A 22,499-nucleotide genomic window follows, 5' to 3' on the forward strand; every position below is an offset into this window, starting at 1 on the left:
AAGACCTATTTTATTAAAAATAAAATAATATTTAAATATAAATATTATTCAACATAAAATATAATTGAATATATTCATTAAAACTAATATTAATGATTGAACACTTCATAATATGATTGAATACTACATAATAAAATTGAAGACATAATAACATTCAACACATAATATTAATTAATAATAGTTCAATAATTAAAACAATATCTAGTTGAACGTAGCATGATGACGAGAATTAAAGACTTAATTTGTCGACACAAAAATAATACGAGAATATTGTATTAAATATTATCGATAATCTTTAAAACTCATCCACCGTTCGTATTGCTTGTTATAACATCTCATATAATCTTATAAATTTTGCAATTCTCCTATGATATGATATGAATATTAAACATGCACAAGAACTAAAATTGATTTGATGATGATTGATGAAAAAAAAAATCTTTTAGAAAAAGCTCTACATGCCGTGTCGAACCGGCATGGCCATTCTTGCAATTGACAACTGAAATAGCTTGGTCAAATTTTCTTCACCACAATTGAAAGTACTAGATCCAAACTTGTGAAATGTTTATTACATGGGGCAGTTGCATTAACATTCAAAGAAAGATCGTTCAAAAGATACGCTTCTTAATTTTGCATATTAGTGATTGAAAACTAGATATATGCCGGTCCTCCAATAAAATCAAGTAATTGATATCAACGGCATTGTGGGATTGTTAATCCTAAAGAAGGGTGTTTGGGAAGAAATAAAGTGATGAGATGTGAAAACAAAGAGAATATCAAAGAGAAGTATATGACTAATATAAAATACAACTATGATGCAAGAGTCACCTGATAATTAATGTTAAGCTTTCCATGAATCGACAGAGCACAACGTGTAACAATTTCCTCAGCCATGTTCATCATGCTTTGATAGTCTGAATATGCTTCGTACATCTAAATCCAAGTTTAGATCAACAGAAGTCAGTTATGAGTTTGTAAATCACTAAATCTCATAAGGTAGAACTGGAGTATCGTATATAAACATAGGAGTAGTAAAGAGTAAAGAGAAGTTAAAAAAAAAAAACCTCAATAGTAGTAAATTCAGGATTATGACGAGTAGAAATTCCTTCATTTCGGAATATGCGTCCTATCTCGTATACCTTCTCAAGGCCCCCAACCTACCATTTGTAAATGTTAACCTCAATTAGGATAAAAAGTTAAATGTTTTGCAAGCACAATACTTTTAGTTCACTATATGGAATGACAGCAAAAAAACACATTTTTTTTGTTAAGATTTAAAGGCTTCTTATGATACAATAAGTTCAATAACCTTAACAGGAGCAGACCAAATTATATGCTTACAAGCATATGGACTTCAAGAACTATAATTGGCTTCAATAATAAGTGCCATATTGGAGATAATGTTGCAATAATAAAGACACCACAATAACAAGCATATATTACTGAAGGTCGGAGAAAATGGATATACGGGATGGAGGTCATAAGTTGGTCATAAGGATTCCATGGGTGGAAGCATGGACTCCTAGATATGAGGATGAAGATGGTAGGCCGACAATGATGAGGTGGCGCCGGAAAGGATGGTGGCAATAGCTTGTAGAGGCGGATGTGATAGATAGTTAAAGGCTATAATTAACCTACAATTGTGAAGGTAGATGGCTACGGCAAAGAGACACGAAAGGGGAGAAGTCAAAGACGAAGGTTTGCATAAGGTGAGAAAAAATATCGCCACAATGAAGGTGAAAGCCGCAAAGCGGAGAGAGCCGCGAGGGAGAAAAGGATTTACTAGATGATAGAGAGAAATTATAAAGGAAGACAGAGAGATTAAGGAAGATACATTTATTTTATTTCAAGCATCCCTAAGATACAAGCCATAAGGCTCTATTTATAAAGAAGAATAAAATAAAAAAGTCATAAACAAACTAATAAACTTAACTAAACCAGTCTTTCTTATTCTTCTCAGAATATTTCTTCGTTCTGATGTAAATAAAGTTTGAATCCAAGGAAACTTGGAATATGAAAGTTCTATATCACGAAGTCATTAATCTTATCTAGTTAGTTTTATAATATTTAGATATTGGATATTTATCTTATGATATATTCCTAAAACAGTGCAGAATTAAACTCAACTAAACTTAGCTAATCAAATAAATTATAACCTACTAAAACTCTGACTAATCACATAAGTATAAAAAATAAGATAACTAGACTCAATCCATGAGCCCAATGTCTTTTGAGATGATTCATTCTGATCCATATCACATCATTTACCACTGGTATGAAAGAAGCTATACCAAATAATAGAGTATGACTTACATTCTTGTACATTTTCTACAGTAGTCTGATTCTTTTATTGCATGCTTCGTTATGATCCAACAATGTGAGTTAAGTTAGTCGAGTTGAGTCAATTTTGAGTTAGTCAGATTTATCTTCTTCTTTTTTTAATTTCAAATAAAGCAGTTAATCCACATATGGATCTAATCCGCTAAGATTTCTATTCCTATATATCGGAGCGGTCATGTGTTGATAATAATCGTGGAATGAGAATTGAGTTTAGTTATTTATTTATCTTGTCATTATCTCTTCATATAGTTGTTAGATCATTATTATCTTTCTAGAAGTAGATCGTAACCACAAAAGTCTTTCGACCTTTCAATCCCTAACCACCTTCCTCCACCACGAACCACCCTATTTTACAGTCGTCCACCACTATCCTTGACAGTCCGCCACCCTCTGACGATCGCTGCAACGTTAGATATTTACCATTTTTACCTTGCTCTACTCGTTTATTTATATCTTTTTATCTCGACCTCCGATTTAGGTGAAACTAAAGCTATTAGAACCCTAACTCACGAAACTATCATCACCTAAATTTTTATAATTTCTTATGTACAAATCGGTCCAGATCTAGCTTATAACGTACTTATCAATTTCAAAGAAAATAGTGCATGGTCTCTATCATTACTTAATAAAAACAACTTCATGACTAATCTAGACATTGAAAAAGCAATAGGGTGAAATTGATGAGATGGAAACACAATATCGTTACATAGGCCAATGACATTCAATAGAGTATTTCCTAGAACGGCTTTTGATTGCAAACAATAATGGCCATCACTATTTCACGAGCTTTAGGTTGACCAAACAACATGAAGATATCATCAGCAGCAAAAACCCTCCATCAAATGTTGGCAACAAGATAGGTCCAACAATTTATTATCAAATTATATTTTGATATGACTCATCAAGGATATGAATAGGATGAAAGAGTTGTCCTCATCCATCATTCTTTAGGATTGTCACCTAGCAGCAATCTGATCAAATCAGCTCTTATATTATTTTATTACTTTTAGACTAAGCTAATTCAGGCAAATTCAATCATTTAAAAGGATCAGTCGGGAATAATTTTTAAAATTAGCAAAAGAAAAGAAAAGGACAAAAATTATGCAAAAGTGTGTTGGCAAGATTACAATTTACTATTGTATTTCCCAATTTAGACAACCAGTAAGTAAAAGAAATCTTATTGACAAAAAGTTTATTTACAAAAGTAAGTTGCATGACATATTTGAATTTGAAGTCTTTATGGAGTAAAGCATGAAACTTGCCATTAGCATGACAAAGATTTCAAGCACTACATAGAATACTTGCATAATTATTTATAGAGCACATATTCAGTTAGATAATAAATGCTTAGAAATTAATATGGCACTACAAGATTACCAGCATTCTCTTCAAGTGCAGCTCTGTTGCAATTCTCAGATAAAGATCTCTTCCAAGGGAGTTATGGTAAGTAATAAAAGGCCTAGCTTCCGCACCACCAGCTGCTCCCTGGTTTACCAACTAAACCATGTAAATGACAGCCAACTATCCAATTGATTAACAAGGTACTAGGAGAAAACAAATCTTCTTGCAATCAAGGTGAGAAGATAAGCAGGGGCAAATGCATTAAAAATTGTCTTAAGCAAACAAGGAGCTTAGTGCAGCAATAGTTTCTACATATTGATGTAATGTTTGCTCACAAAGAGCTGACTTGATCAATTGGTAATATGAACAATATTTGACAATCAAGAACAGAATGTCAAGACACACAATACTATTATACTATGATTTGACAGAGGAAATCAGGCAACATATTAGTCTCAGATATGAAGAAATCAAAAGAAGAGAACATTCTTTAAGGATAACAGTACCAAGTGAGTATTTCTACTAGAGAAAAGGAAGTATAAAATTTCCACTACAATTTCTGTCTAGCATCACCAACGGCCAACCATTTCTTCTCCATGACATCTACAAGAATTTGTATCACCTCTGACCGTCCGACCCACAACAGCATCGTAACCACGCCCAGCACAGTGAAAGCAATGACAAAGAGAGCCTGAAAGGGGTGTAAGAGAGGGGACATGGGTCCATTGAGAGGCGAGGAGGGGAGGGTGGAGAGTTGGCAAGAAAAGGAGAAGGGAAGCAGATAGAGGAGATGGAGGTGAAGGGGGAGGTTAGGAGGAAGAGGGGAACAATGAACACGAGAGGCCAGACCAAGAAGGGATTTTTTAATGGCTAGTTCACATGTGGAATAGATCCTATTTGTTATTAGCAAAATAAGAGATTTATTCTAGGAATAATTATTCATTTGTTGATATGTATTCTAAAATAAGAGTGTAATAATTATTTTTGATGTGATATAGAGTGAAGGTAAAGAAGAAAAAATTACCAGAATACCCTTCAATTTGATATAAAGTAGATTAATAGGATCGATAAAGTACAACTAAGTATGTAGCTATGCAATACAATGATGCTAAGTATGCAGGTATGCAATATAATGATGCTAAGTATGCAAGTATGCAATGCAATGATGCTAAGTATGCAATTATTGATATTTAAGTATGCAATGCTAAGATAGATGTGCAATGGAAATAGAGTTGTAATACTAAGATAGGTGTGCAATTATTGACAACTAAGTATGCAGTACTAAAATAAGTGTATAATGGCAAAAGAGTTGCAATGCTAAGGTAGGTGTGCGATGCCAACTAAATATGTAATACTAAGATAGGTGTGCAATGCCAACTAAATATCTAATGCTAAGATAGATGTACAATACCAACTAAATATGTAATACTAAGGTAGGTGTGCAATGCCAATTAAGTATACAATGCAAGGGTGCTAGGTATACAAATATTTTTCATATTGTACAGATAATTTTCCAAATATTATTATATTTTATATTAAAAAATAATAAATTTTATTCTATATGGGAAATATATTTTTTTATTTTAGCTTAAAAACGTGAGATTAATAATAATAATAATATCTTCACACTTTCGTATATTTATTTTTTTGCAAATTTCTTATTTTATTATTTAAAGAAAGAAAGATTTGATTAGCTTTTACATAGTTTAAATAGCAGATTTAATTTATTTAATTTATAATTTCCTCTTTCACTAATTTTCTTTTCAAGTGTTTTCATACTATTTTCCTTCTCCTCCATGTTAAATAATAAATTTTGCATCTAACAATTTTACTGGGTTTAAAGGTATATGATCAGATCAGATGCGATTTAATTCAGAAATTTCACTACCCAATGATCTGAAAATAAAATTTGAATAACAACAACAATATGTTAATTTTTTGACAATGATTGCATAAGTTGCTAAAGAACAGTTGACAGCTTATCACAGATATATTCATTGTGGAATGATAATGAACCAGAAAAACCAAGTGAATAAGGAAAACCTGTAAAACTGGAGTCTCAACCTCGATAAAACCCAAAGATTCCATTGTCTTGCGGATCTCAGACACGATCTGCATTAAGGATTAATCTTTGTGAAGTAATGGGGCAATGAAATAAGAAAAGTAAAGGAAAAAAACATTCATTTTAATGAGCATAGTGACAAAAAAACAATATCTGAAATATGAACACAGAACAAGTTGTAGTGAATTTCTTGCTGGCAAATTTTACAAAGGAAAAAGAATCTTCCAATAAATGTTCCAGCCGATCCTAAAACATAAAAAAAAAAAATGCTCAGGATATAGAGGACAGGAGCATGGTCATGCTCCACACATCCCCTCCCCGCACCCAAGACCTGAATTACCCATTCCAAACCAGCAAGGAGGAGCATAAGATACCAAACCACCACATGAGTGATGACCTGATACTTCCAATTTGGATATACATGAATGCAATTTTAGCTTCAAGATATCCCTGTTCCTTAAGCAATGACTAGTGTTCCTATTCTTATACAAAGTTTCAAGTGTTGCACCAATATCTAGTGCTAAATAACTTCAACTTACTTCTAACAGCTATTTCAGCCCTAAAAGAACCTGAAACTCTGCTTCCAAAGTGCATCATGACATGCCAATATGTTATGGCATGCTAAGTCATCCAAACACTCTGCATGGCAGATAATGTCGACATAAGCCTTACAAAGCCATTGTCACCAACACCCAGTGCCTCTAGTACCACAATTGAAGTCAAGTAGATAAGCATTGTCTATTCTTAATATAACATCCAATTTCAAAAGTATTTCATATAAGATACTGATATATAAGTATAACATCAAATTTACCAAGGTAGAACATAAAACAAGGCAGAACATTTACTGCTTGTTAATTGTTACTATGGATCCATAAAACCCAATAGAAAGGATAACACCAAAATACCAGATTCAATAAACTTCACTTATAATAGGATAGAATCTCCAAAAATGACATACTAAAAATGCTAATAACCTTAGCTCTTATTCGAAACACATCAGCAACCTCAGGATTTGCAATCATGTCAACATACCTAAGAACAAGACAAACATGTTATCAGGAATTATGTTATGGAAAATCAACACTAAAACTATATAATATTGAGTGCACAGATTGTAGTATTATAAATTTTTCCATTATGAATGACTAATGAATTCAAAGACATCATGCCGAACATCAACGATTACAGAATTCCACGGTGCGGTCAAGTTCCATACTACTAACTACAAGAAGTTTCAAAGGATGGCTCCTTTAGGAATGAACCTAAGGTGTGAGAATTAAAATGGAACAAATCTTCAGCCAGCTAGTTATACAGTTCTCACAATCTCTTTGCCGAGAAAAAGAAATCAATCTCAATCCGCCTCTCAGTTAAAAGATGGGCACACCTATTTTTGTCATGCAGAGACGCAGGACAAAATCAATAGCACCACACATCTTGATATTATGCAATTAAGGCTTGTCATATTGGCATGTCTATATCTTTTATCCCATATCCATGCTTCAGAGGTGAACATAAAGGAAGAACAAGCAATGTTCCTTTTGGGTTATTTTCACTTTTGAGAAGGTAAGACCGTAAGAGTCTTAGAGATAATATTTTAGAATAAGGGGCATGCCAATGCCAATAAGGATACCATATGTTACATATACCTCTAGAAATACAAGATATACCTGTGTAAAATGTAAACTTGTATTTTTTGTCATTTTTAAAACATGTAACACTGTATATCTAAGCACATCTATAATTCATCTTTCAACAAAGCCAACCATTTCTAACAATTTATCAATTACTAATGTTATGGGCTAAGAAGATAAGTTATATTTAAAACCTTAATTGATTGTTGCATGAAATTCTAATATGGGTGTCTCTCACATTCATACATCATGCCCAATAAAATAGCAATTACGGTAAACTTTTATGAATAGAACATTCTTGACTTCCTTGTTTTGATTTATCGTTGAGGTTTGAATTTCAAAAGTATCCTAGAAGCAAGGATTGCCTTGTTGCTAGCATGTGTAATGTCAGCCAACTGTCGGCACAGTACATGCCAATACACGGCACCGTCCAGCACAACTGAAGACAAGCTAAGAGATGTATACTAAGAGAGGGAGAGAAAGCATGAGAGGAAGGAAAATAATGAGACTTTTCATTCCTTGTTGTCGTGATGCATTTGTCATCGAGATTTCATCACCAAATTTGTGCCAACCATGCCCTAAACTCCATCTCTTGGAGAAAGGTCACAACAACCCTAATTGATTAAATGGATCATTTTAAATTTGGATCTGCCTAAAAGATCTAACTTAGATTAGTTAGATCTGCTTTAGAGCAGATATTACACTTGAGTCATGATCAACTTCAAGTGAATCGTCTTCTCCAACAAGTAGGTCGCAATTTCTTGCCCTAACCATCACAACATGTGGCTATGAGGTTCCAACAGCTGTGTAGGACTCTGGTGGCTGCAAAAGGCTTTCACAAGGCAATTCTCAACTGTCGGAATGTTGGAAGCCATATATGGCTTTTGAGGGGGGATGCAGGCCACCGCCAGGCACTCCGCTATGCCACATGTCAACCTAGCGCAGCACATGCCATCCAACATAACAATCCATTCCTAGAAGAATTTGCACATATCCACTTTTTTATCTCTATTTTGAAAATCAAATACGTAAAGCAAATATGTGATTCATATCCGAAAAGAATTTAACAAGTATTATTTATGGTACAGTACCCAATTCAATACGACTAAGGTATAGAAGTATCCTTGCTTCGTAGATGTTCATCCCAAGTTGTTGTACCATTCTCTTGTTTTGCAACTTCCACTACAAACTTGAACAACATGACCACCTGACCATGGCACCCTCAAACTCAAGAGTAGGGCCTCCTTCTTTCTCTTATTTGGACAAGACCTTTTTAAACAGATGTTTTTCAATATGAGAAACTCCTAACTGGTCATGAGACAAAAAAATTGTTTGCACCTCCTTGTGGAAAAATAAAAATAAAGATTACGTCCACTCTGATCTTGGCTGAGTTATAGTGCCTAGTAACATAAGAAATTGAAAGTAGTTCACAGATCATTACTTGATCCATAGAGTTCTAATTACAAGAATTTCTTCTAAGATTAGATGAATGATTAATAGTAAGTCATTACAAACTTGTCCAGTAATTTAAAATCAGTGGAGTCAATATCTAAAATTGAATTTAGCTTATTGGAGCATATGAAACAAAACAAAACTAAATTAAAAGCTGCAGAGAAACAAACACAAAAACTTTGCCTATTCATAAATAGACGAAAAACTTCAAGATATTAAAAGTACCTTATTTTGGCCGAAAAGAAGTATTGAAGGATTAAAGTACAGACTAAACAATGCAAAGAAACTAACCGTTGACGGTAGCGTTTGTCGACATCAGTTAGGCCATGATACTTATCCGGTAGAGGGAGCAAAGATTTTGTAAGGATTTCAAAATGCCTCACATAAACAGATAACTCCCCTGCAACAATAAAATATATATATATATATATATATCAAAATACTAATGAACTAAGTGGCATTTGCTGAATCTTATACTAGAGGGTGTTTCAGAATCAATAGACAAATTGGTTAATTTCTAGCTAAGACCAGTAGGACATTTGTAATCAATGCAAAAAAATTAACACAAACATTGCCATGATATTATATTATTATGCAACTAAATTATCAAAAGTAAGTTGTTCCATGAATGGCAGCAAAAGTGGATCAGCATCAGCTTATAGTTTCAGTATGTAGAACATAAAGAACTCCAGCAAGAACTTCCATAATAACAGAGAATCGAAGTATTTGAAGAGGCGAAAAAGTTACTTTCTTCATAGTAAACCTTTTTCTGTCTTCTTTACTGACCCAGTTGAACCTACAATATCACCGATATCAACAAATGACTTCATCTGCTCAAACTGTTCGTCAGTAAGGCTTTCCTTCTCGCAGTAAAGCTAGAAATCCAGTGCTTGACATTAGAAGTACACATAACAGGAAACAACTGATATATTCTTGAAAATGGTCTCAAAAAGAAGTATCTAGAAAGAACTTCTAAAGTGAAAAAGAACAACAAAACAAAATAAGTATGACAAACCAAACAACCACATACATTATTGATTTTTGAGCGTATTGCAAAGCATAATAGAATAAGAAAGTAAATTAGAAGAAATAAAAATTGTTGATATTAAAATTAAAATATCATATTTGAGTGTACATCCTACAATTCCAGAGTTCTTACACAGATATACTTAGTTTTTTACTCTTGGGCAACTAGGAGTTAAAATTTAAGCTGTTTAAAAAGACAATCATACCCTTAATTAGTCGAGAGTGTACATGCAAAATAGATTTGAGGGTCCTTTTCTTCTCTTTTCTCACTTCAAAATGGTTCCACTTCGACTGTTAGACAGCTTTGAGGGGTATCCACACAAAAACAAAAGTTTTGAGCAGTATCCATACGAAATCCAAGGGTTTAAGTGATATACACATGAATAAAAATTTACAGGGGTATACGGGCAATTAAGGGGCTACTTATGGGTATACATGCAACAATGCAAAAGAAATTTTAAAAGGATTATCAATATTAAGCCCCTGACTGTTTGATTACTAATGAACTTACTAATGATACATAAGAAGAGGCCCCCATGTAACTCTCTTTGTGTTGTTTTCATTGATGAATTTTAGAATGAGAATGACGTCCAAGTAAGACAATGAAGACCATTAAATTTAAAGGTTTTGGAATAAGTAATTCTAAGATCATTGTATGAAATTTGATCCCAGTAAAATATGATTACAAAATAGTGGGAAAGGCAAATATGACGATCAAGAAATACGTAAACTTTATTTTTGTTAAGCTAGGCCAATTATTCAGTAAGCCAGAGACTAGGATGTGATTTGTAGAATTAAATCCAAGTTGTTAAAGTGGAGAATGGTTTAATATCTTGTGTACCTACCACATATACCCTAAACTAATGGAAGATTTATACGGAATACTTTATGGTTCCAACTTCTGAATGTAGTGCAGCCAAAAGCATTGAATCTAGTAATCTCCATCTCTAGAAGTACGTATTATCATATACAAGGAAACTATGATGTAGACGACAATGCTATTATTAATCATGGAAAGTCAGTAGCATCAACTTTATAGTAGTTCAAATACTGATATACTGGATACAACATTGAAGTACTGATTGATAGCTTTATTGTTAAAAAAGGGTATTCTAATTCTTTGTAGGAAGTCTCCATCCACCAAACTTGGCTATTGCACAGATATACTATCTCGAGTGCATTAGTCATGAATCAGACCAGCCTACCAGTTTCATACTATTCCAGTGTAATATCGTAAAGTATGAAAATTCTTTTCTTGATAAAAATCAACAAACGAGACCATGAAATTATAGGAGTTCCTATAAGATTATGAAGAGGCTAAACGAAATCAAAATAGACAAACCTGGATTGCCCCTGTATCATCTCTTAGTGTCAAGAAGGCGAGTTTACCAAATGCTCTACGAGCAATGATCCTTCCCGCGAGTGACACTGAAGCTTCCTTACACTCTTCACCATTTCCCAAATAGCTATAATCATCTTGGAGCTGACTTGCAGTGTGAGTTCTGTCCCACTTATAAGCATATGGATCATGCCCATTGCTCCTCAATTCTTCTACCTGACCAAGCATTGAAAAGTCAAAATATAGAATGCATGAGTACTTTTTCTCCAAATAGAATACAGAAGTGAACCTAGACAACAATTGAATAACACCAAAAGTTCAGCTTCTCCAGGTCAAGTATAAAAAACAAAAAAAAATGCTCAAATGACTCCTTCAAAAGAGTCACAATTTCAACCATGCAGTCCTTTACCCAATAAATAGATATCATTTCAAAGAATTTTATTTTTTGGGAATTCATACATATAAATTAGTTAGAACTTCTGCCTGATAAAAATCTAAAAAAGGACAACCTGAATTCTTGATTTTGTTGGATCTCCAATGTGCCAGTTGATTAATAAGTTCTTCAATATGTTGGACCCTTAAAACATCTGCAAGGATACCTTTCTTGATGTTTCATTATAGATAAACTTTGTACTTGTATTTACAGTTACCTCCTCTCTTAATAGTAGTAGTTTCATGCTTTCAAAAATTATTGAAAATTCCGATGCTTTATTTATTACTCAAAAAATTAACATGTTGCAGTGATAGTGTTTTGCCCCTTTTTCTGTGTACGGCAACCTACAGAAGAACCGAAAAAATTGCAATGCATATATGGCCAAACTAGTCAATAATGATAGATGCTGGTTGTCATATAACTAGATGCAATGTTTATAATTTTACATGTGGAAGCTGAGAAGAGAGGGTCACACGCCCACCACCTTGATAATTCAGTCAGAGTTTGGAGTTATAGCCCATTAGTTGCTGCCTGATGAAACATTGTAACCCTAGTGCCTAACAAAACTAGTTCCATTAGGCACGCTTATCTCAAAAGCTCCCTATATCTCTATACAAGATGAAAGTCTCTTCATTGCAGGTCATCAAGACTGGCCAAACTTTTGGAGTAGTTTAAGGTAGGGCATCAGTGAATTTATTCATTCAAATATCAATTCCATCAAGAACATGTATGTCATATATCTCCCTGGATTGTAGTTCAATTCGTCGAAGCACTGCCCTGTCAAGGCTTCTGCACAGATGATAATAAATTGTAAGAAATTTTAAGAAATTTGGTTTCCAATTCAGAAGGAACCATAAGAAAGCCAATTAGCACAGATGATCCCCCTCTCCTATCAGATTTAATCTAAAAATAAGCCTCACAAAACAACTTCTAACAAAGTATACGGTGCAATTGGTAAATCAGCAAAAGAATGATCCAGGATGACAAATAAAACCTCTCAGGTATCGTAGGTAGGTTTTTACTAGACCATTCTCAAGGTTCCCTCTCGTTCGTATGGTCCATTTCTGGCATAGGAAATTGGCATCTGAAATTTCTGGATCAAGGAGGCAGAAAAATGATCTGGTTCAGTCAGGATTTACATGTAGTTTTACAGATCTGGTTCAGTCAAGATATTTTGCAAAAAAACAGCATGTTCTCACATCTGTCATCAGCTCAAGTTGAGAACAAGTAGCTGTAAATGTCCTGAGTAAGAAATTTGTTTTCTTTCAGCCAAACATAAAGTCTCCCATTGAGCCGGCCCTAATTAAGGCTAAAAAATATCCTCAACTTACAGTTCAGGCTTCCGATAATCCAAATACTATCCAAATGAAGCAATTACGCAAAACTGCTGCAAGTCAGCGAAGCAAACACAATACATTAGGTTTTAAAATAAATAAACTAAAAATGACTGAAAATGACAGCCTAAATTAAAATTCAGAGCTGCAGCAAATTAATTCAGTTCCTGATATCTCTGCAAGTTTTGTCCAAATATTCAACCATCTAAAAGCTGAAGTTCTTTGATAGCAAACATAGAATGTAGACACCCTATGGAAACCACCACAATCTCCATCTACTCTCTCCACTCTTAAATGCATTGGATTCCAGTGAGTTGCATCTATGGTAGCATGCATCGAATCTCAGCCAAGCCCAATTCGTATCGTCAAAACAGATTGGCCGATCTCTAATCTAAATCGTCTGAAATGGATGGTTGATTAGCCGATACAGCTGATATGTATCATTTTTTCAAGTAGCTAATCCTGATCCCAAAACCAATACTTAGAAACTTGAGTAGTAGTCATAAAGCTTTGCAAGTTTGCATAGTGAAGCACCCTATCTGTAAGAATGTTAACATGTTCTTAGTAAAGACTGTCCTTCCATCTAACATGTAATTTCTAATAACCTCCTGAATGTATGGAATAACAGAAATCCTGCAATATTCTTTCAATTTCTTCATTTTTCTTCTTTGGAGATGAGGTAAGAGCAGGTAATGAAGGAGATCTTGAAGAATGGAGAAAGGCTCATGATAAGGTGGAAGATTCAGTATTGAAAGTAGAACCAATTCCTGTATGACATGGTGATTAAAAATAGAGGACTTTACACTGACTATCTAGATAACTTTCAAAAGCACTCATAATATTAAAAACCTTTCATGGTTTAGTCACTTCCTGTAGAAGATTTATTAGTGGATTTAGCACATCGCTGCTCTACTTGTTACTAATTGAATAATGAAAGGAACAACTCAAATGGACGAAAAGTACAATTTAGGCTTTTCCAGACATTAAGAAGATGGCATGAGCCAATCTCATGACTTTCTGATATTCTACAAAATGCTTTAACCTTTCCAGGGAAGTCTTTAATTTAGGTATAGATCATGTATTATGCTTGTCAAATTTTTAAACAAAATTTAAGAGGACTCATGCAAATATTCAACATATGATTAAAGTAAGTAAGTTTGACGCACCAAAAAAAACATATATGCTTGTATGAAATGATTAGGTATCATCAGGAGTTCAGTACACCCTGTCACAGCAGTTTGTCAATAGATTAAATGGCAATCAACAAGGACCATCCCAATATTGTGTCAGAGTGCCATGCTAACATAGGAAAATACAGCAAAACCTATGCCTATTAAGGAAGACTAGGTTGTGCCAGTCTTCTTACCCCGGCAGCCACCTTGAGGCACAATCCATGCCTAGTGTCACAAACAGTGCAACCAGCACTAGTAGGATGTGTCAATCTTTTCATACCAGGCAGGCACTTCACTGGTAGAGTATGTGACTAGCTACACAGACCATGCAAATCATAGATAAATCTATGGTTGAGTTAATAATGATATCACATAGATATCTTTTTCCATTCCATAATATTTGGCACATTTGCATTATTACATGCACACATAGCTTAAATAACAATGCATTCTTCAATATGCAAAGATCAGAAACTCTTAAGGTTAATGCTCTTCAGAAAAACTTATGCAAGCAAAGGATCTGAACTACAGACAAGAACAATGATTTAAGAATATAAACTCAAAAAAGTTAGTTCATAAATCTAACTATCTCAAAAGTAGCAAAATAGAAGTTAAGAAATTGTAGGAATTAGCAATGCAAAAGGAAAAAAAGAAACTAGATGATCATAGCCATTAACTCAAACAAATGCCCTGAATGAAAGGAAAAGCAACTTGGACACTGCTAATTCCTAATATTATGAGTAAGATGGTTAATGAATGTTTGGTGGTGACGAAAAGCGTAACTCCAGATAATAGGAAAATTTCAGAGTAGTTTGGGGCTAAATATGTTGTTATTTAGAGTGTAGTTAGAACTTTGCTGGTCAGAAAACAGAGTCTGTGTGTTGCAAATGTTGAGAAGAACTATCTCAAGTCATAGAATTTCTCAATTCTGCAATTGCAAATTGGTGGTAAAAGAAAAGAGGGTAATATTTAGATGTCCCACTTCCATGGCAATGTAATTCTTTCTCTCAAGACGACATGTGCTAAATATATTTCTCAAATCTACTGGATGAAAGTCATGAAGGCAAGGCAGTAGCTTTGATCAAGTTAACCTTTAATTCGTATAGGATTTTCAGAACTCTTCACTTTATTCTTCATTGCATGCTCACTATCATGTCCTATCTACATGACAATCTGCACAATAATACATTAGTAGGAACAGGCATATATGACAGCAGTTCTAGTGGCAACAGCACTCAGTTAAACCAACTGACCAATAAAAGATATGGATAAAGGAAAAAAGAATGAAGAGATGCATGTTTAGCTAAAAAGTTCATGAGTTCTGAGCTCAAGACAAACAGCTTCATTTTCAATATTTGAGTCAGCAAAAAAATGACAGCATCAAGCAATAACCAAAACCAAGTTCCAAGCTAAAAATTTAAAAATGAACTCTCTTCCCCCAAGTTAAAACACTGAGAGGGATTTACCAAAAGCACAGCTACTCCATAAGAAAAGGCAAAAGGATTGCTCACTTTCATTAGAAACATAAGGTGGCATCTAGAATGAGGCCAAGGCTAGTCCCTGAATTTGTTTAGGGATCCCTAGCCGCATTTAGATACCAAACACTTCACCCCCAAACATGCATAAAATAAGTCTAAATTTGAATTCAAATTATATGACATACCACTAAAATGATTTATATTTGTTTTTCCTAATGACTTGTCAATGTCCTCTCTCCTCTCCCTCTCCTCTTTCCCTCTCCTCTCTCTCCTCTCTCACCGTGGAAATGGGTATTTTTTAGTTTTCTTTTCAAAATGCTCCTCTTTCACCATGACCGAGAGAAAAAATTAGCACGCAACAAAAAAAGGGTATACATTGGTGGAAAAAAAATTTACTCAACAGTTCAATATCGGTGCTAAAGTAAAATATTAAAAAAAAATAAGTCTCTGAAAAAGGTTTCATGTTTAATAAGTCTAATTCAGCTGTAATCAAATTGTTGTAATTTGTTAAACATGATATTTTTTATTGGGATGAACACAATAAGGTCTCGTTCATGTGAGATTAAGCTTTTGGATTGTATTTTTGGGTCGTGTTTCAAACATGTCAATATTTTCAGATGATTGTTTGTGATTTTGTTTTTTAGAATTGAAAACTGGGGGCTTAATATTGCTTTACTAGTTCAAAAAAAAAAAGGTGTACAGGATGTGCTATTACTTGCTAAGTATAGCTATTTGCAGATTTTTTTTTTAAAAAAAAACAGAAGCAATGTAAGCCCGCTTGTGAGCTTACAAACACCCAAGCCGACAAGAACAGAGATTTATTCATTTGCAATGACACTTGCTGGCTTACAAGCCCACAAGCTGCAATAACCACACTCTATACATGCCAAATATAGATATCTGCTAGCTTTAAAGAAAACAAAAACAAAAAAAAAACAACCACAAACAATTTACAAGCATGCAAGTCCACAAGTAAAATGGCACTTGTAGGCTTACAAACCCACAACACTGCAATAAGCACGCCATCATTAACATGTAGCCCGCTCACAGGCTTCATAACGACAGCCACCAAGTATATATAAAAGGGCATTTGAGAGCTTACAAGCACATAAGCCCATAATTACTGCACCAAAAGGCTTTTTCTTGCACAAAAGACACATCATTTTATATATTTTTAAACTTTAACTATCATTTAATAATAATAATTCTGCTCTAACATCATTAAAGTTAAAAGATATTTTGATATATTAATTTTACATATCATCTATTTCCCTCCAAAACTAACATTCTTTTTACTTTTTCATATCACATTAAAGGTAATAATTATACTCTTAGCCTACCTCACAATCAAATACTATATTATCTCAGCCTAGTTCAAGCTGCATAAACTATGGGTAAGAAATGGAGTCAGCTAGCCACGTTCTGGGCATAGACTCAATCCAAACAGGGCCACCCTACGAACACATAATGTCCAAAACACAGCAGAACGGAGCCACACCAACCAACATGCCCCTTAAATCCAAACTAAAGCAACAACCACCTGAACCACACCTATACAATCACTGCACAATCTGCTGCTCTATAGCAGCCCGCACGCAGACGAACCAAGTTTAAAGCTACAAACCGCAGTATCATCAACAACATATCAAAATACCAGTACACCCAGAGACAAAGTAACTAACCAAAAACGATCAATGAATCTGGCCATCTTCTCCCACAGTTACGGGCTCTCTACTAAACCAAAGAAGCCATACAGAAGAACTAATGACAGACGAGACCGCATTAGACTACCGGACTGGAGGAAAGGATTCGCTAATGGCAAAGGAGAAATTGCCGATTCATGATACTGATTCCGGATGCTCGGTACCAGAGGACAGAAGACCCATTCCTGATGACAGATAAATGACGACATATTCCCTCTTCCCCTTACCAAAAGCAGAAGACTGATATAGGAAAAAAGAAAGGGATTGAAGGCCAAGTACGTCTTCATCCAAAATGACTTTAAAATCCGATCTTTCGCAAGATTCAAGAACAAAGGAAGAAGCAAGACTAAGAAGGAAAAAAGGTGACACCTTTTTTAGACGGATGGCACGAATGGAGTCCCTATCAGAAGTAGAGGAGGAGCTCCGGCGGCGGCGGTCAGAGACGCCTTTGTTTACGGTGGGCGACGGCGTTGTGACGGCGGCAGGAGAAGAAGAGGAACAGCATCGCACCCTTAACCTTAATCTCGTCCTGGTGGTGGTGGAGACCGCTCTGGACGCCAAGTGAATAAGGTGGGAAGAAGCGCTCCACATCCTAAGGACATCCATTGGAGAGAGATGCGAGAGGAAGGATGAGTGGTTTTGAGGTGGTTTAAGTTGAGATGATCATCGAATTGCCCAGCCCAAATCCGTCTCAAATATACCGACCTAAGCTCGACCGGGATTGAGACCGAGCGATTTAGTAACAGGTAGACATGATCAAATAGCCCAGCCCGCCCGTGCCCGGCCCGACCCGGCCCGGACCCGGTTTAGGCCCGGCCCGGCCCGAGCCCGAACTACCCATGGGTGACACGGGCCAGCTTTTTGCCCGCCGACCCGGCCCGAAAGCCCGCCCGGTTGGCCCGCAACTAGGCCTGCCCGTTATGCTACAGTAGCCCGCCATTTGCTACAGTACTTTGCGTTCTGCTACAGTAATTTACCGCTGCTACAGTACCTTTTTTTGGTATTATACCGTTTTGCATTATTTTAAGCACACCTTTAGAAAATTTTAATTTATTTTAATATGTTTTAGATGGAGGAATATAAATATTTTTTTAAAAAATGTGCTAATAATTAAAAAAATTCTAAAAATAGCTAAAATATGGGTTGGGCCGAGTGATTGGTGGGTCGGGCCGACCCAGCCCGACCGGCTAGCCCGATCTCTCACGGGCCGACGGGCGGTAACTGGCTAGACTATTCTAGCCCGGCCCGAGTGATTGGTGGGTCGGGCCGTGAACAAATGCTTAAGCCCGGTTGGCCCGAAAAGCCTAGCTCGAATCCGGCCCAGCCCGCCTAATGATCATGCCTAGTAACAGACTATTTGAATAAGATTCAAAACAGATCGAATACAGTTGAGATAGTGCTCAACTCATGTCCGAATTTATATTTTTAATCGGGATATAGATATTGGACGGATAGCAAAATTTAAAATAATATCCTAATTAAAAGATAATTTTCGGATAGCGGATCGGATCATAAACGGATATTAATCGAATTTTAATGAAATTATGTTATTTTATTTAGAGATAATTAACACAAAAATATTAAGAGTTTCAAAAAAAATTATATGTCAAATATATATAAAATTAGAAAAATTAATATCTACAAATAATATATAAAACATCATTACTAACAATATCAATATTCACTATTTAAATAAGCGAGTAAATGAATAAACAGATATCTGATATCTGTATCCGAATTCGAAAATTATATCCGACCCATATCCGAATATGTATCCGAATTTTTCTTCAAAACTTCTATCCCTATCCGAAATAGATAGGAATTTTATCCGACCTATTTTCACCCCTATCCCAAGGACATCTATTGCAGAAAGAATGGAGAGAGAAGCCAGGGGAAGGATGAGTTGGGGTGAAAAAGGAATGGATATGGATCGATAGTGTTTAATTCATATTTGGATCTATATTTTTAATTCGAATATGTATACAAATTCGTATACGGAAGATGAATAGTAATTTTTTTTAAATATAGGTCAAATAATTTTCAAATATGCATTAGATAATTTCTAGATACAAGCAGATCTTAAATGGATACAGATCGAATCTTAAATGAATTCTAACCTTTGTTTTAGACACAATTAACATAAAATACTAAGATTACCGGGGATTTGAAGCTAAATAACTAGCACTTTGCATGCACTAAATGGAAAATTACTATTATGTTGGATTCCAGAAGTCAAGCATGGTTAAAGGCAAAAGCCTTAAGAACTCTTAAAATATTTTTAGCATATTTTATTGGACACAGTGATAAGAACAATAAGAATGTATATGACTGTGACACAAATAACCCAAGTGATTTCAAATTCTATTTGATGCAGGAAGTCACAAAGCTACCAAAACATATCAAAAGAATAACAGCCACCACAAAACAAGGGTCATCCCATATTAAATACAACCAAAACTATAAAATCTAAATCCAGCTGAATTCCTGAACAAATAAATACTTATAATTCTAGTAATAAACTATCACTATAGAACATTCAAAATACCATGGCAATGGTAGATTCTATACTTTCAACATATGTTAATTGAATTGTCTAATTTATTAGATAACTTTTCTGGACTGTTTGAGGAGCCGCAGGAGTTGCCACCGAGGAGAGCAGCAAACCATCGCATAGAGATTGTACCCGGGGCTACATTGGCGAACGTGAGGCCATATCGGCATCCACATATGCAAAAATAAGTTATCTCAAAGATGGTAGCCGAGATATTGAAGCAAGGCCTCATACAACCAAGTCATAGTTCATACTCATCCCCCGTGCTATTGGTGAGAAAAAAGGATAGAACATGGTGTTTTTATGTTGACTACCGAGCACTAAACGCTATTACTGTCAAGGACCGTTATCCCATTTTGGTTATCGAGGAGTTGTTGGACGAGCTTGCAGGGGCGACTATATTTAGTAAGTTTGACTTGAGGGTCGGGTATCATCAAATTAGAGTTCACCCGGCAGATGTGCACCAAACTACATTTCGAACTCCGGACGGGCATTACGAGTTCCGAGTGGTATGTCTACCTTTCAAGGCCTCATGAATAATATATTTTGGCCTCTATTGCGAAGGTATGTCTTGGTATTTTTTGACGATATTTTGGTATATAGCAGGACTGAATTAGAGCATTGGTGGCATTTGGAGGACGTGCTGAATTTGTTGGAGCAAAACCAATTGAAGATCAAGAAGTCCAAGTGCCTATGGGGAGTACCAAAGGTGGAGTATTTAGGCCACATCATTTCAGCAGATAGTGTAGCGACAGATCCTCAAAAGGTTGCATGTATGACCGCTTGACCTATTCCTAATACTACCACTAGATTGAGAGGATTTTTGGGGCTGACTAGTTATTATCATCGATTCATCGTCGGATATGGCAGAATCGCTGCTCAATCCATAAACCACCCTCTTAAAAAATAAAAAATATATCTATCTCAAGTTGAATGTTCACATTAACTTCAACAAATGAAATTAACACAAATTCGAAAAGCTTCAACATCTCAAAGGTAGAGAGTAACAAAATATCCAACTATCTAAATAATCCTCCTCATTTAAGTGCATTTGCAAAATAAACAAAACTAGATTAATGAACTTAAAATATAAAGTGAAAGATAAGTGTCACAATTTTTTATAAAATATAATATCATATAATTACAATGTGATCACTCCCCCTATAATCTAGTGAACTTATTGATGGAACTAATTATTGAAAAACAAGAATTTTATATTGTTCAACATCCCAAATAATTGACGCTACCTGTCCTAATAAGAAAGAAACATATTAAAATTAGTAAATAATACTAATTTATAAAATGTTATCAAATATTATAACTAACTTACTACAAAAAGGGATCCAACATATTACAATAAGTAATAACTACTCGGCCACCTATGCTAAATACAAATTCAGATAAAATTATAGCGACTTGAATTGTCAATAAATCATGGATAACTTGTGACAATATATGATACTTTCTATTACTTTCTGTCTTTCACCGAGATAATAAATTAAAGGGAAATTTGCATATAACACCTTGACTTTTAATGAAATTTGCATTTACACCCTATATTTTTACTATTTGTAAATCGAGCCCTATGATTTAGAGCATATGTGTAGAAAACACCCTCTCGTTAGATCTGTTAGTTAAATTTAACCAAACCCCTAAGTTAAATTAACTGTAATAAGAAGATTATAAAAATACCCTCAATCCAACCCAACCTAATTAAACCTAACCAACTAAACCCAACCCAAACCAACTAACCAATTAAACCCAACCCAAACCACCTAACCAACTAAACCCAACCCAACCCACTAACCAACTAAATCCAACCAACCTTCTCCACCATCCGATCTAAACCCAATCCTCCTCCCTCCTCCCTCCTCATCAACCGACCTAACACTCCTCCCTCCTCATTCCTTTCTCCTCCCTCCTCCCTTCTCCCTCCTCCCTCCTCATCATCCCCACCTCCCTCGACAGGATTCGGCATTCGCAACGTGGTGGGCAAGGTGTTGGACAGTGGGTTTGGCTTAAGATCAGGGACTTTGTCGCTCGGCTACGCCGAGGTTTGGCCCAAGATCGGGGACTCCGTCGCTCGGCTACGCTAAGGTTTGGTCCGAGATTGGGGACTTCATCAGGATCGGGGACTCAGCCGCTCAGACGAGAGTGCGGCCAAGCCCATCGTGGCCGTCCCCTGTCGAGGATGCGGGCGAGGGTGGTGGCCGCGTTCTAGTCCCGCGGGTCAACCTAGGGGTCGGTCAACCTCAGGTCAACCTAAGGGTATTTTAGGCATTTAAGGTATTTTAAAAATAAAATATATATAATTAATGGAATATTCTGACGGTGTTAGTTGAAATCTAACTCAGGGTGTTTTTTGCACATATTCCGTAAATCATAGGGGTCGATTTATAAATAGTAAAAATGTAGGGTATAAATACAAATTTAGCTAAAAGACAGGGTGTTATATACAAATTTTCCTAAATTATATTTAGTATCATTATGTTGCCATAGAAGTGAGAGATCATTAATATATTGATCCAAATTTGTTTTAATATATTGATGTTGGCATCTTCACTTATTGCCCAAAATTTTTATCAACATCAAGTTCAACTCTACCACTCTGAAAAGCTTCACGTCGTATTTAGA

At 35.3% G+C, this 22,499-nt stretch overlaps 1 protein-coding gene across 2 annotated transcripts in view; it reads right to left on the bottom strand.

The window, feature by feature from the left end:
• Window positions 1-17,978, bottom strand: part of LOC140771683 (lysine--tRNA ligase, chloroplastic/mitochondrial) — a 44,135-nt gene extending 26,157 nt beyond the window's left edge. Inside the window, exons 1-9 of one of the 2 annotated variants that reach the window (XM_073113289.1) lie at window positions 17,684-17,978; window positions 11,198-11,410; window positions 10,062-10,146; window positions 9,121-9,229; window positions 6,721-6,778; window positions 5,725-5,793; window positions 3,718-3,825; window positions 1,065-1,157; window positions 829-933 (exon numbers count right to left, since the gene is read on the bottom strand). In XM_073113289.1, coding sequence (XP_072969390.1) covers window positions 829-933; window positions 1,065-1,157; window positions 3,718-3,825; window positions 5,725-5,793; window positions 6,721-6,778; window positions 9,121-9,229; window positions 10,062-10,146; window positions 11,198-11,410; window positions 17,684-17,920 — 1,077 coding nt within the window. In that variant the 5' untranslated portion in view covers window positions 17,921-17,978. Of the gene's footprint in view, window positions 1-828; window positions 934-1,064; window positions 1,158-3,717; window positions 3,826-5,724; window positions 5,794-6,720; window positions 6,779-9,120; window positions 9,230-9,592; window positions 9,705-10,061; window positions 10,147-11,197; window positions 11,411-17,683 lie in introns of both variants that reach the window. The other variant, XM_073113288.1, reaches the window with a different exon arrangement.
• Window positions 17,979-22,499: the final 4,521 nt, after the last annotated feature.

Source organism: Typha angustifolia, chromosome 12, assembly GCF_048772165.1.
Source record: "Typha angustifolia cultivar Huaian chromosome 12, ASM4877216v1, whole genome shotgun sequence".
NCBI classification, from domain to species: Eukaryota; Viridiplantae; Streptophyta; class Magnoliopsida; order Poales; family Typhaceae; genus Typha; species Typha angustifolia.